The sequence below is a fragment of the Erithacus rubecula genome (genome assembly GCF_903797595.1).
Source record: "Erithacus rubecula genome assembly, chromosome: 3".
Lineage (NCBI taxonomy): Eukaryota > Metazoa > Chordata > Aves > Passeriformes > Muscicapidae > Erithacus > Erithacus rubecula.
The window spans coordinates 8,098,389-8,113,511 of NC_136689.1; the positions used below are offsets into that span (position 1 = coordinate 8,098,389).

Below are 15,123 nucleotides of genomic sequence, written 5' to 3' on the forward strand. Positions count from 1 at the left end.
TACTTTGGTGTTTGTATTAGCTTTACTATGGCTGGTCTGCCAGAAAGGGAATGACCTTAAACTGGGAGGAGAAGGGAAGTGCTTTCTTGTCTGGAATGTGGATATGTGATCTACCTGTGTTGGAGTTGTCAGCCCTGTTTCTGTAGCCAATGTCCAATGGGCCATTTACTTGTGGTGTCTCCCAATTGCCTTTGACACCAATTGATCTGTCCCTGTGAGGAATTTTCTTTTTTTATCAAACTGTTAAATGTAGTCTATTCTGCTTGCTCAGGTGTACTCTTCAGGTGGAGAAGTGCTTCCCCAGCAGCCAGGGAGCTGTTGTTTCCTCTGAGAGGATAGGGCAAGCTTTAGGGAAAAAAGGTGTCCTGGGAGCTGAGAAACCCACTTCCAAAGTCCTGGGTTACACTAGCAAAATAACAGCAGAAGAGATTATTATCAAAAAACAAAGCAAAATTCCTTTTTTAAGCCTGTTTCATACCACTGGCAGCTTTTAAGTGTACAAAACTTTAAAATTATTTGCAATAAAATTAATTGCAGTGTTTTCTAGAATTCCTACCAATTAGCAAAGTGTGGGCAGCAGCTGAATTGATGCTATTTTGGTGTTTACAAAAGTCACAACTTTAGGGGGTGTGTGTAAACATCTCCCCTTACAACCAAACATGCCAAACTTTCTGCTTAATGTTTGGAGTATAGACTCCAAAAGAGAGAGAAAATCTGTGCAAGCCCCTAGAAATGGCTGCTGTGGTACACAAGAGACTGAATAAAAATTGTTCCCCCTACACTGCAGCAGCCACTTCATTAATTGCCCTTTTTGCAGGAGTTCAGATAGGCCCAGTGTGTCAATGTGGTGGTAAAATAACACACAAATGGAAGCACAGTGCTCTAGCAGGGAGGTTGAGGCAACTTGGCTGCTGGAGATAAATTTTAATTATCTTAGCCCAAAGGTGCCAGGCTCCCTGTGCCTGCTCTGTGAGGGCTCTGCCTGGTGAAGGGAGCTGACCAGTTTTGCTGCTGTGGCAGCATTGCCAAGTGTTTTATGGCTGTGAGCATTCACTTGCTGCAGCTGCCTGAGGTGGTGCAATGCAGGTGTTGCTGTGCAATTAGAGGAGATGGTTTTAACCTTACAGTCAAGAATTACAATTGCTTTTTTTTCCCCTATGCTTACATTAAGCATTATTTCTCCCAAAGAACTCGTGTTTTGTTTAAAATTAGTGTTATCAGAGCCATTGTTTCATTTCCAAAGAAAACAGTTTCTACCTGCCTGGGATTTTACATTCAGCAGGTTTATGTATAAATGTAATTTATTAAAAAAAAATAAAAATAAAAAAATTGAAAAGACCACTTTTCAAGAAAAGCAGCATAACTACACTGCCAGCCCCCAGTGCTGTAGTCACATCAATGATGGGTTTTGTGGGTGATTCTGCACAAGTCCTATCCTCTCACTGTGATTCAGTGAGGAAATAACTGTCTGACAAAAGTGACAATTCCAAGATATATGTGAATTCCTGAGTCCTGGATCTTGTCATATTTAACAAGTTTTCCATGGTCCTACTGGCCAGACTGCCACAGCTTGAGGTGGAAGGCCTGGCAGACTCTGTTGTTGATGTACATGAGCATCTGCAAGCTGTTGCTCAGTTGTCATTACATTCCAAGGATATAAAGCACCTGTGAAAAGGAAAGCAGAGAGGATTTTGTACTTATTTATATGTGTATTTATATTAAAATATATATCCATAATGTATCTTACAGGTATTCCACATGTATGCTTCCATGTCTAAACATATATTATACACAATATATAATTTTTTGCATCATACTTCTAACCCTGGAGAAGAAGCTTGTCCCAGCAGAGCTGGCCCTACCAGAGTCTCTCCATCTAGCAAGGCTGTAAGGTCTCTGTAAGAGCAGCAAAACCAAATGCTGGCAGTTGCCTTCCTGCAGGACTGCACACTAAGCACTGCCTGCCAGCAGAGGCTGCAGGGGAAGTTACACCTGGCTGGGACACATTTTGCTTTGTCTGCCACAGGATAAGTGTTCAATAACATGCACAAAATACAGCCCATTGGGATTTCTTCCTGTTGAGTATTAGTCTGGCAGCCCACAGCAAACCCTTATGAGAAATGGCCCCTGATCATTCCAATAATGGAGATGCCATTTAAAATGTCCCAAATTCTTCCACGCAGCAGGTTTAGGAGAGTTGCTACTTAATGAGAAGAAAAGGGGTTTGGATTGGTAAAAATACAATATGCTGGAAAGCCAAGCAGCTACGGCTGCAACACTAATCCTTACTCCCACCAGAGCAGAGGAAAACACAGTGTGATTTGCTTTAGATGCATTTAACAAAGAGCTGGATGTTTGATTTTTTAGCTGCATAGCAGAAAATTTCAATTCCCCCTTTAAACAGCACGATCCATTCATAGCTATTATGGCAGCTTGGATTTTTGTTTTCTTTTAAGCTGGACAGCAATGTTTTAAACTTTCTCTGTTTTCTATATCAAAATTAACAGGGCAGTGAAGTCTGGTTTTTAGCTTTGGCCAGAGTGCTGGGCTGATAAATCATACACAAGTCCTTCTGGCAGGGTTTTAACACCACACCTGAAGGAGCCAAGTATCTGCAGGGCTTTTTTTCACTTGACATTTTTCCATTGTCCTGCACACGGGGATGAGGGGCTGATGTCAGCAGGGCTGCCCTGCCTGCTGCTAGCCAAGGTGTGCAACCCAACACTGCTCTGAGCACATCTGGGATCGTTTCAGTCCCATTGTTCTGCAGTTGAACTTTGCACAGGAGAAGTTACAGCCCGGCAGCAGCCAGTGCACAACAGTGATTTCAGCTTAATAAATGTGTGAGTGGCAGCTCTGATACTCCAATTATTGTTACACTGATCGTAATTGCAGCTTAGTGCCCCCGTTACATCCCCTGTGTGTGAGTCAATATGTGATTTTTTACTGCAGTTGATAAAGCAATTTTGTATTCAGGAGACAATTGGATCCGTAGGGTCGTTTTTAAAAGGATAAGTGTATGTTTTACCCAAGATTTTTTGGTTTGGACTGATTTCAGAGATTGTAGGTAGAGATATGAGTCATTTACTATATGACACTTTTTGTGATTTCATCTCCTAGAGAAACTTTCCTTCACCCTCCAGTAAACATAGCTTACCATCAGGCTTGCAGGCATTCACATCACAGCAGCCTGCATCAAACAGCTCTGCTATCCCCAAATTCTGGTGTGATATACAGCCTTGACTTAAAGCTAATTACAGTAGCCTCCCCCTAATTTAGATGCATGCACAATTCCAAACTGGATACCATGTGGTTTCCCTAATAACACTTTAAGGAAATGAATGGGCATCTATCAAGGATAAGCTTAGAGCCAGCTGGCACCAAAAATTCCTTAAAACTTGTGTCCTAGGACAAAACTGTTAACACACCAAATCAGCTCACCTTGTGTGAATTGAGTGGAATTCATTTCAAAGTGAATTAAAAATGACTGAGAAGTACAGAGCAAAATTAAAACAGAGACCATTTTTTAATTGTACCTTAATAGTCTTTTATCAGTTACAGTGAAATGGTTGTTTCATTTTCATAAGTGAAAGATTTCCAAGTGTTACACATTTTTCATTAAAAACTCCATTATGGACCTTTTACAGTTCAGATGATAAGAGTACTCTCAAATCTCTCCTGGGTGCACAGGCCCTCGTGGCTTTGGTGTGGAATAGCAGGGAATATTGTTGGAGGCAGCTAAATTCACTGGGGAGCAGCCATTGGTTATAACCAGGGGACAGAATTATATTTTTCTAATATAGAGACAATAACCCAAAATATACTTGGAGTCACCTTGAAGAAAATTGTCACCTTGATTGCATTTTCCAGGCTTGCATCTTCAAAAAAATTATCTTTCCTCCCCAGCCAATTCTGAACGGAATTTCTTTTCCTTACTCTGTAGTTCAAGTCACCCTTAAAATATTGCCTAGAGATATTTGCTTTCCAAATTTCCCTGCCTAAATGGTTTGAAACTGTGTGTTGCTCCCTTGGGGTTATTTGTTATGCCAGGGATTTTGTGTATGCCAGGTTCTGTGTGTCAGGGATGAGGAAGCAGTGCAGAAAGACAGGGACAGCACCTGAGAACCCTGAACTGTTCCTGTGATGATAAAAGCTGTGGAGGGAGGCTTCAGAGAGCTCTTCACCAGCACTTCAGAGCTTGAGCAGAAGGCAATAGATCAGCTCAAAAGCTGCTGTGGGTTTTGAATCAGTTCGAATCTCTGATCTCTGTTCTGAAACCTGCATGAGAGTCAGATATGGACAGACCCTAGACCCATCCCTGCCTCTGGGCTGCCTGGCCCTTGGGAAGCCTCACACCAGGTTTGTGAGTTGGAGGAGCCTTCAGACTGCTAAGGACTGGAGAAACAAACCTTTATTAAACACTTTCCCCAAAGTGACCTCCTCCAGGGAGGAGCCAGGGCTGCCCAAGGCTGATGTGGAGCTGTCGGAGGCACAGGAGTAACAGGTTTTGCAGAAGAGCACATTTATGACTTTTCAACATTATCCCATTTTCATCTGCTACCAAAATCGACCCTCAAATCTAACCTGTAGATGTTATTATCAGTCCTAGAGATGAAGATTTGGAGGAATAAAGGAATGGGGGTTCAGGTATCTGTAGCTGATGGGAGAGATTTCTTCCTCACACCCCAAAGCCAGAGGAACACACGAGGTTTTGGGTTACTGCAGGAGTGGCACATTTCAGAGGCATGGACTGGGCATCTCACCTCTGCTAAAACCTCCCCCATGAGCTTTCCATCACCTGAAGCCTGTGTTACACTGAGTGAAGTCTGATCATAGACTGAAGAGTGAAAATGTGGATAAAATTCACAGGTTTTATTACAGCAAACCATATGCTTAGATAGCTGTTATTCCATCTCCTCCACAGCCATTGACTGAGGTTTCCATGACACACAAAAAGACAAAACAAGGTTTCAAGACCAACCATTTCATGAGGAGGAGGCTCAAGAAAGGTGAAGCAGCTTGCACACATTGTCTAAGCAAGTTACCTGCAGAATAGAGCAGAGTGCCCTGACACTCTGAGCAGGAGTGTAGGAGCAGCAGATCACTGCCTCACATCATCCAAATCTGCTTCTACCAGCACCCCCAGCTCACCCTCACAATACCATGTGAAATTACATTAAACAGCTTAAAAATCCTTAGGTTGTGGTGAACTGCCCTTCAGAAAAGCCAGGGGGGCCAAGAGCAAGGGAGGAATGAAGGGAGTGAAGAGATTCTTGAAGGAGGGTGAGAGCTGCAGCAGGAGCTGGGAGGAGAGAAGGAGACAGCACAGACAGCAGGAACCACTGGCTGATGCTGCTGAAGTGTCATCTTAATTATCCCTGGCAAAAGAACAGTGATTAACATCGATGACTGTGGACAACCTTTATGTAATTACTCATTAACATTTCTAAAATTGCACCTAGCTGCTACAGCAATACATGCTTTATAGATTTATCATTTTGAAGTCCAGAAAGAATCATTAGATGGTCTAGGCAGACCCCAGCACACTGCCAGCCACAATTACACTGCAGAAATCAGCACCAGAGGAAGCTCAGCAGCTCCTGCTTGGCTTCCACGTCCTTCCCAGAAAGGCCATCCAGGGATACCAGCAATGGACACTCTGCCCCATCCCTTGAGGTGTTCTAAATTCACTCCCCTGTCCCAGCCTTACATCAAAATCCACACTGGCTGATCTTTTTTATTACTATTATTTATGGAAATGGTACCCACAGCCAGGCAGGGCTGGATGGGGACAGGAATTCTCTGTCCCCATCTCCTCTGTGTGGGAAGAGAGGAGGGAGCTGGATCAGGAACTTCTGCATTGTGCATCCATACTCCTCTTCAGACATGAGTCCCACCTGCCAGAAGGTACCATGGGCCAAGGACATTAACAGAAGTCCTATGTATAATAATTTAAAATAGTGGATTAATTAGAGGAAATTGTGATCTGCTTGCAAATATCCTGCAGGTGGTAAAATGGAGCTAAGCCTTGCAGCTACAAAATTCATTGCAAGCCACTGCCTCTGCAGAGTTTTAATAGAGGAAAACAGCATTGTTCTTTACTCATTTTAAAGACCAGTCCCAGTTAGACTAACTCAGCAAAATGTGGATTTTTTTCCAAATGAAAGTGGAAAACCAAATTTTATAGTAGTTTGTGATCAGAGGAAAACCACCCTTATTTCCTGCATGTTGCAGGTGATCCCATTTCCATGCAGACACTTCCATTTCCACCTAGGACTTAGTTATATTAAAATTCTTCTGACTTCAGAGTAGGGGAGAAGACAATAAATATCTTCTGGATCTACTGCCCTTGTAGAGATCTGTTTGCAAGAGAGCATTACACAGCCCTCAAGGCAAGAAAAATTAAACAAAAAGTCCCAGAAAAGACAAAATCACCTCTTCTTAATGTGGGACAACCTCAATCCACTGCCACTGTGATTCTGGTTGCATAAATATTGGCAAAAAATAATAAAAATCTATGTCAGAGTTGCTAAGTAATTCTCAGAGTAATATGCAGTTGGTACCAACCTGACCAGACCTGACCATTTTTGGGGGGCAGAAAAATTGTAATCTGTGCCACTACACAACACCCAAGGGAAACTAAGGAGCTTGGAAGCTTCATCCCTTCCACTATTTGTCCTGTGTGTTGTTCCTGGGGTTCAAACACCAGACCAAGAAGCTCCCTGCACATGTCAGCAACAATGCATGGCTCAGGAATAAACAAATTTACCAATGATACAAATAACAAATATAAATATACAATAAACAAATAAATTATGTTCCCGCTTTCACAGCTGATTATCTTAGTGGTTATCTTAGAACCAACAGTGCTCAAAGGGAAATTTGGGAAAGGTAGAAGGGCATCTAGGCTAAGATTTACTCTCCTGGGGCATTCTGTGTCACCTGGAAAGCCTCAGTGCAGCTCCCAGCGGAGGAAGCAGAGCTGCCACAGGGGGCTGGGAGGGTCCGTGGCGGCACAGGTCAGCTCTCCCGGCGTGAGAGGAGCAGGAAAAACCGTGTGGCAGGGTCTCACTGAGAGCTGGAGAAATCACGGAGAAGCAGAGCATCAATCTCTTCGTTTTGGATGGATGTAATAGCTCGGACTTCTGAAATAATCAATAGTCTTTCTGCTAGTGGAGCATTTCATTGGCAGCAGTTTCACGGAGAGCTTGAGGGAGATTATATATTTATGGTTTCCCATTTGAAAGACTTTTAGCAGGTTTACCTCGAACATATGGATCCTGTTTTGATTCTTTTGTTTTAGCACTTAATGCTTGTGAAATTGCCAGTTAATGACATCCATGCCCAAACCATGTTGCTTTTTAAAGTAAAATGTCTACCAAAGGTTCGTGTTCATACTTACCACCTCTCAAGTACAGCAATGAAAATTTTAAGAGGTTTGTTACCCACTGCGTCTGGGGAGGGAAACGACCGAATAATGAAATTACAAGGAGAGGGTTTAGATTAAAGCCCTGCCTGTGCTGGGTCTTGAGGCAACACAACCCCAAAAACACCAGTGGGACACCCGGGGCTGGGTGTGGGGAGCACCGGGGGCTGGGCTCGGGGGGCACCCGGGTCTGGGTGTGGGTGGCACCGGGGGCTGGGTGTGGGGGGTATAGGGGCTGGGTGTGGGTGGCACCGGGGGCTGGGTGTGGGGGTCACAGGGGGCTGGGTGTGGGGAACACCCGGGGCTGGGTGTGGGGGGCAGAGGGGGCTGGGTGTGGGGTTCACCCTGGAGACGGGAGCAGGGAGGTCGGTGCGGGGGGAGGTCGGCTGGAACCATGAGGCTCCTGGGGCAGGGAGGGGGGTGCCTGGGGATGCGGCTGGGCTCGGGGACACCCGGAGCTGGTGCTGAGCCGGGGAGCGCGTCCCCTGGTGATAGCGGGGTCCCTTCGGTGCCTCCCGGCTGTGCCCCCGGCAGAGGCTTCCCCGCCCGGGGCGCTCCGGGAGCGCGGGGAGCGGAGCGTGGCGCTCGCGTTACCGGCTGCGCTAATCACCCGGAGCCTTTGATTGCCCTGCACGTGGGGACGAGCCTCCGCACTTCAAAAGAGCGTGGGAAATGCTGATTAAAAGGCTTTTCTCCCCCGTTGGGACCGACACCTTCTTTGAAGCTCTTCCAAGCGACAATGCAAACGCACCTAGCGCCAAAGGACGGTATCTATATTTTAAGTGACTTTAATTTCTCTTCCCCCCTCTTGCTCTCTTTCCCCCTCCTTTCCTCTCAGTTTTGGAAACACCTGGTAAGCTGTAAAATGATTTACGAAGTGAAAGTGTTAAATGAGGCCACCAGCTGTAAGACTGACAGAGCTTTATGAGTTTTATTAGGTGCCCTATTATGGAAAATAAACTTTAATCCGTCCATAAAAACAGAATCTGAAAAACATATTTGCCCTTGTAGTCTGGAACACTGAAGGTATTCTTGTGAAACGCTGGGCTTTAAAGAGATTAATTTTATTGAGACAGACACAATGCACCGGTAGGACTTTGATACCGGGTCCGTGAATAGCTGCCTGTACCCACAAGGCTGCTTTTCGTGGGGCTGAGACGAGTTCAGACACATATCTCTTGGACATACAGGATGTTTCTGGCCCGGTGGGGCAGTCTGCCAACTTAATTAATGGGTGTTTAATTGGAAATTAATGGCTAAGGGAGGATCTTTATTGTTGGGGGAGGGGTGATCTCAGGCATTATTATTATTATTATTATTATTATTATTATTATTATTATTATTATTATTATTACAGTTGTTTTTGTTGGTGTTGTTATATACACTATGCATTATATTTAATATATTGATGACTTTTTTTTAGATAATAAGATGTTGTCCGGACTAATATATCTGATATCAGACATTTTAAGGTGTAAGCAAGAGGCGGATGTTGCTGACAGTAACTCGAACGTGTCGCCAGGATTAGGGCAGAGGAGCCACCGCGACCCTACGCGGGTCTTGGACGCTCCTGCCCAGCCGTTCACCCACGAAGATGCAGCATCAGCCAGCAGCATGAAAAACCAGAGATACCAACACCTTTATTCTTCTGTCTCGAAGTCTCCACAGCCTGTGGCCAGAAGAAAATCGTTTACAAATTTAAACCAGATCCCCCAACGCGATCGTTTCCGTACAAGGGTGTAGGCATCGGTCAAACTCAAATCGAGATTATCCTGATCAAGTTTTTTGATTTATGCTATATTGTGATTTTTGGCGTGTCCCCCGGGGCACAGGGTGTGCGGGGCCGGTGAGCTGGCATAACCCGCGTTATGCCTGCATGCCACCTCCAGCCGACCCACCTGAAGCTCTCCGTGAAGGGCAACACTTTTCCTTCGTTAATCTCATCCCATAATCTCATGCATCTGCCAGCCTGTGTTTCACGGGGCCGATTTTTACAGAAGCTGTTAAGAGAAGCTGAGCTGTGGCCTCACGGGGCAGGTTAACGCGACTTTGTAGAAAACACCTTTTAGTAAAATTATTTTATTTCTATAATGCACAGGAGTTGGAAAGCTCTGTGTTTCAGAGCTACTCACTGTCACCCTCCGGGGCTAGGAGGGGGAGAGGTGCCCCACGGGCGGTGGGATGCGGAATCCAGGGCCCTGCGCCCCCCTACGCAGGAGCGGAGTCGCCCCGTAATTCATTCCCAGGGATGAATTGCCAGACGTGGCCCCGAGCTAGTGGGGATGAGCCAGTGATTATATTTAAATTCGCTATAATTGATTCGGAGAAGAGCTGCGGTGACAGGGATTAATTGACCTGCAAATTTATTGGTGAGATAAATCGCGCAGTTATCGAAAACCCCGCGCTCCACCGCCGGCGGGGGGTCCCGGCCTCGGTACCGGGGAGGGCACGGGAGCGCCGCTCCTTTGGAAGTCCAGCAGCCCTTGGACAGCAGTGCTGCTCCCCATTTTCCTAAGCCCCAAGTCTCTCGGTAGGGGACGGTCCCCCTCAGTCCCAGAGCTCCCAAAGCATCGCACGGCGGGGATCGCCGCCACCGCCCCGGCACTCGCAGCTCTGTTGCCGGAGGCGCTCCTCCCGGGAATACCAGGAATATCCTCTCCCTACCAGATATTACACAGTAGTTGCAGCACTGGGCTAAATTCGGGTTAGGAAGCGGTTCCCCGCTCCCTGCTGAGCGCTCCGGCACCTCCCAAAGCACAGGGATGCCCTGGCCCGGGGGCGGCGAGCATCCTCCCCTCACACAGCGCTCATACACCTCCAGTAAAAAACGCCATTTATTTTCCTCCCATCACACGTGTGGGAGGACCTGGGGAATAATTTAGCATGCATAAGTAGAGGTAATTTTTTTTATAAATACAATATACAAAAATAAAGACAGTATTGAGATTTCCAGCAGTTTTAACGTTCATGACATAAACAGATTTCCCGATATATAGTAAGAACAAAACATTTCCAATACTCAGCAAAAGGAACGCGCTTCCTGGGGGCAGGGATGGGAGGTGGGGGAGCTCAAGTTTTGTCTGGTTTTCAGTCAATAATAACACTGTATTCACGATAAATCCTCTTCCCCGGCCGGCATGCGGAGGATCCTCTTCTCCATCCCTCTCCAAGCAGGGAGAAATCAGAACAAGGGGGAGCGGGACCGGTGCCAGCCAGTGTGCGGCGGGACCTGGGCGTGCGGGGAGCTCACTGGGGCTGCGCCGGGGCTCCGTGCCGGCCCCGGGGCTGCGTGTCCTCCTCGTCCGCCTCGGAACAGTCGGAGGAGTGGTACGGACAGCATCTCCCGGCCGCTGCTGCCGCCGCCGCCTCCTCTTCCTCCTCCTCCTCTTCCTCGTCCTCGGGTTCGCTGTCGGGCAGCTCCCGCATCCTCCTGCCGGCGCTCTTCTCGGGGGCGGGCAGCAGCAGGTCCTCATCCCCCTTGTCCTCGCCGCCGCCTCCCTTCTGCTTCTCGGCCTCCTGTGCCGCCTGCTCCTTCGCCTTCTTGCTGCGCTTCCACTTCATGCGCCGGTTCTGGAACCAGATCTTCACCTGGGGGACAGGGGACACAAACACATCCCCTCATGCACCGCCCGCCGGGGCGGCGGGGCCCGCCCAGCCCCGCGGGGCCGGGCACTCACCTGTGTCTCGGTCAGCATCAGCGACGTGGCCACCTCGAAGCGCTTGGGCCGCGAGAGGTATTTGTTGAGCTTGAACTGGTGCTCCAGCTCCAGCAGCTGCTGGCTGGTGAAGGCCGTGCGGGGCCGGCGGCACTTGCCCAGGAGGTTGGACTGCGCCTGGGCTGCGGGAGGAGAAGGGGGATTGGGAAGGTGAGCACGGAGCCGCCGGGCCGCGCATCCCCCGGGAAGGCGGTGGGAAGCGGGAGGCAGGAAAGGCTCTTGCTCTGGAGCAAGGCATCATCATACAGCGGAGCACGGACAGAGGCAGGACCTCCTCCAGCCCCTCTGACTCCGGGGTTTCTCGGCTTCCGCAGTATCAGGGGATCGCCCCCAGGGACCAAAAAAAGGGAATTAAATTAAATCTTTTAAATAAAGAAAAATATGTCTCTTGATTTCCCAAGAGCCTAACAAACGCGAGACAATAAACCGAAGCCAGAGATCGCGGCGAAGGGGCACGGGGCTCTCCGGGGAGCGGCAATTTGCTCCATTTAATGTTTTAGTTAAACCGGCCTCATTCCCTGCCCGCCCGTATCCGTTTAATTAGCGGGATTACAGGCGGGCACACCTCCAGCCGGAACCAGGACCGGGACCAGGATTCACTCCGCACCCCGCAAGCGCCGGGCATCGGCTGCCCCTCGGAGCATAAATCAGCAGCGAGGACTAGAAAACAGTCTTGGAAATGAGGGAGGGGAAAAAAAAAAAAAAAAAAAGCCGTGTTTTCCGGAAACAAAAAATTATTAAGACTACGGATTTAATAGAGAGGAGAAATAAAACACCAAGTAACAACAAAAAAAGGATTCAGCCGCGAGAAAGCGGGAACAGAGCCTCTTCGAAGGCCCCGACAGCCCCGGGCATGCGACTCGGCAGTGCTACTGCTCATTTCTGAAAGTATTTAGATAGTACGGCTTATTTGGTACAGAAAAATCGAAAAATTTGGGAAAGGGCGGCTCCTGCTCCCCGGCTGCGGTTGGAGACAGCTCGCTAAAGCGGCAGAAAGAAAAGGACAGTGTCCGCTCCCGGCCGCAACGCCCGGGAGATTTTCTCACCGTCGTGCGATTTTCCAAGACTCGTTTTGCTCGGTTATTTATTCCCCTCTGCCCCTTGTTTGAGAGTCAGGGCTCTAACAGCTCTCCTAATTATTTTTTCTTCTTGAATGTTCCAGTCTAAACAACCCCAATTCGAGAGAAAACAATGGACTTTTTTGTCTGCGAATGCGTGTGCAGAGTAGAAGGGGGGAAAAAAAAAAATCGCAATTTTTTTCCTGGCATGATTTTCGTAAAACTACACCTCCGGTATTGTTAAATCGGCCATTCCCACCGAGAGCTCACACCTCCGAAAATCTTTGCTGAAACCAGATGCACGCAAGTTCCCCATCGCCGCGAGGCCTAGAGCTCGGCACGGCGCTTTGCTGGGACTCCGCGGTCGCCTGGCTCCATCCAGCACTCCCAGCCTTTCCTGGGCCCAAACCTAAACCCTTCCGACTGCACTTCACCCCTATTCGCTGTCCCCAGGGAATGGAGAAACCCAAGTTTTGGCAGATCCCAGATCCTCCCTACATCCCTCTGACTAGGAGGCGTGACATTATTATTATAAGCTCATTTCCGATAAGGGAGAAATAAAATTAAGAACGGTGAGTGAGTGATGCGATCTACCACCTCGCTTTTGGGGGGTTACATTGAGACTGGGATTTTGGGGACATCAGAAGGAGTCCTGTCCCCACCAATCCCCATCTCCCCTCCCCAGCGGCTTTCACCCTCCGGGCACGGTGAGAAAGATATTTGCAAAGGCAGGGAGTAATTTGTCACCTTCCCGTTTAACCTGCCGTGAGAAGCCAGGCTGAACGGGGCTCCTCAAGGGCAGGGAACGGCGATGTGACCGCACATCCCCGTTTCCCATTGCGGAGCCCTATTTCTTTCTTCTAAAACAATTTTTTCCAAAAATTGTAAGCGTCTCTCCGAGTTTGTCTGCAACTTGTTTAGCCGGGGGCAGGAGGGGGACTCTACCCTCTCGGAAGGCAGCAGCTCTCGGTAGGCCCGTGCAGCGGGACAGGGGATGGAGGGGAGCCGAGGCAAATACTCACAGTTGAAGTCGGGCATCTTGGGCAGGATCATGCCCGCGGTGGAGGCCCGCAGCCACTGGTCCAGCTGGAAGGTGCCGGCGCTGAGCTTGATGGGGTCGGCGGCGGGGTGGGAGGGGTGCGCTCCCTGCACCTGCGAGTAGGGGTAGGAGAGCGCGGGGTGCTGCCCGCCCAGCGCCGAGTAGCCGTACACCGGGTGCCCGTAGAGAGCCGCCTGCGCCGGCATGCCCGGCCCGCCGGGCGCCGCGGGGTGCAGTCCCAGGGCCATGCCGGCCGCCGAGGCGTGGTGGTGCGGGTGGGAGCCGCTGCCCGCCCCGGGCAGGAAGCCGGGCTTGGGGACCAGGGCGCAGTGCGCGGCCAGGAGGCGCGGCGGAGAGGGGCTGTCGGTGCGCAGGCAGTCGGCGGGGCCGCCGGCGGGGTGCTCGGAGGAGGATGAAGAGGACGAGGAAGAGGAGGACGAGGACGGAGGGCTGCCGCTCCCGCTGCTGCTACTCCCGCTGCCGCCCAGCGAGGTGACCAGCGCCAGCGGCGCGCTCTGCCCCGCCGCCGCCTTGGGAGGGTCGACAGCCAGCAGCGCGTCGATGCGGAAATTTTTGGATTTTTCCATGGGAGCGCCGGCGGGACGCGGGTGGGGACCGACCGTGCGGCTGCCCCGGGCCGGCCGCGTCTCCCGGCGGCGGCGGGCGGCAGTGCGGCCGCGCTGCGCGGCGCGCCCCTTCAAGGGCCGCAGGCGGCTCCCATTGGCCCCGCGCCGCTGCGGCCTCGCTCGGCATTGGCTGCGCCGCCCACCCGTCACCAACGAGAGCCCGCCCCCTCCGCACTGCCCGCGGCGTGCGGCGGCACCGGGGGGCGACCCGGGACACCCACGGGGGACAGCCCGGGATATCCATGGGGAACGGCCCGGGACATCCATGGGGCACCGGCTGCCCCCCGCGGAGTGAACTCTCCCAGCCACGGCAGTGTACGGCTCTCCGCCCGCCGCGCTGGCTCCGCCGGGTGTCCAATGAGAGTTTTCCACCGTTCCCGCACCCGGCAAATATTTGCCGTAAACGCACCGCCGGCCGCTTTTTAACGAGTCGGAAAGAATAAACACCTGCGGGTCAGGGAGTCACCCTGCCACCAAATGCCGGGTCTGTCAACAGCCTTATTACACCTGCTTATCTAAGGCAAACAGCCTCGGACAGAAAAGGGAAAGAGCGGGCCGAGGGGTCTCTCCTTACCGGGGAGGCCACGGGGACCCCCGCCCCGGCCGTGTGAGCGAAAGGTCAGGCTGCGGCACGAAGCACTGCCAGGGCAAACGTATTCTCCCCCGTGGAGAAGGGTCTCCTCTGGGCTGCGGGAAATGCCCAAATCGCGGCTCTATCGCCGTGAGCCCCCCGGGAGGGGTCGTTCCGCACCCGGAGGGCGGCGGGACGGTGCCTCGGGGATAGCCGGGGCCGCCACAACAAGGTGGCCTGTCCCTCCCGCCCCTGCCCCTGGGGTGGGGAAAGTAAAAGCAATGAAAAGAGGAGAGGAAAAGGGGAAAAAAAGGGAAAAAATGGAATCCAACGCAACCAACAAAATATCACCAAGTTTGGCCCTGTCTCCTTGCCACTACTCCGTGTGAGGGAGGCCCGGAGCGCCTCTGCGGGCTGTGCACATGTACAGACAACGCGTCCTTTGCTCAGGGCCCTCGTATTCCCCCTTTCCACTGCACTTTTCCCCCGCCTTGGCTTCAGTAGAGCCTCGGGACAGAGTCACACGACAGACACACGGACACAAGCAGGACAGACGTGTGGACACAGCTCCAGCAGGCACACGGCCGCCCCTGTTCACAGGCCGGGCACGATGCACACGCGTGGCACAGCAGAGACACAAGCACACACACACACTGTACCCGCACACGGGCAGCGGAGAGGTGGGAG

At 50.6% G+C, this 15,123-nt stretch overlaps 1 protein-coding gene across 1 annotated transcript; it reads right to left on the reverse strand.

Moving 5' to 3' along the window:
• Positions 1 to 10,242: 10,242 nt before the first annotated feature.
• MNX1 (motor neuron and pancreas homeobox 1) lies at positions 10,243 to 13,915 on the reverse strand. Its single transcript, XM_079302842.1, has 3 exons — positions 13,223 to 13,915; positions 11,104 to 11,264; positions 10,243 to 11,014 (listed from the first exon to the last, which is right to left on the reverse strand). Exons 1-3 carry the CDS (start codon positions 13,824 to 13,826, stop codon positions 10,673 to 10,675), a joined length of 1,107 nt encoding a protein of 368 aa, XP_079158968.1. The 5' UTR covers positions 13,827 to 13,915; the 3' UTR covers positions 10,243 to 10,672.
• Positions 13,916 to 15,123: the final 1,208 nt, after the last annotated feature.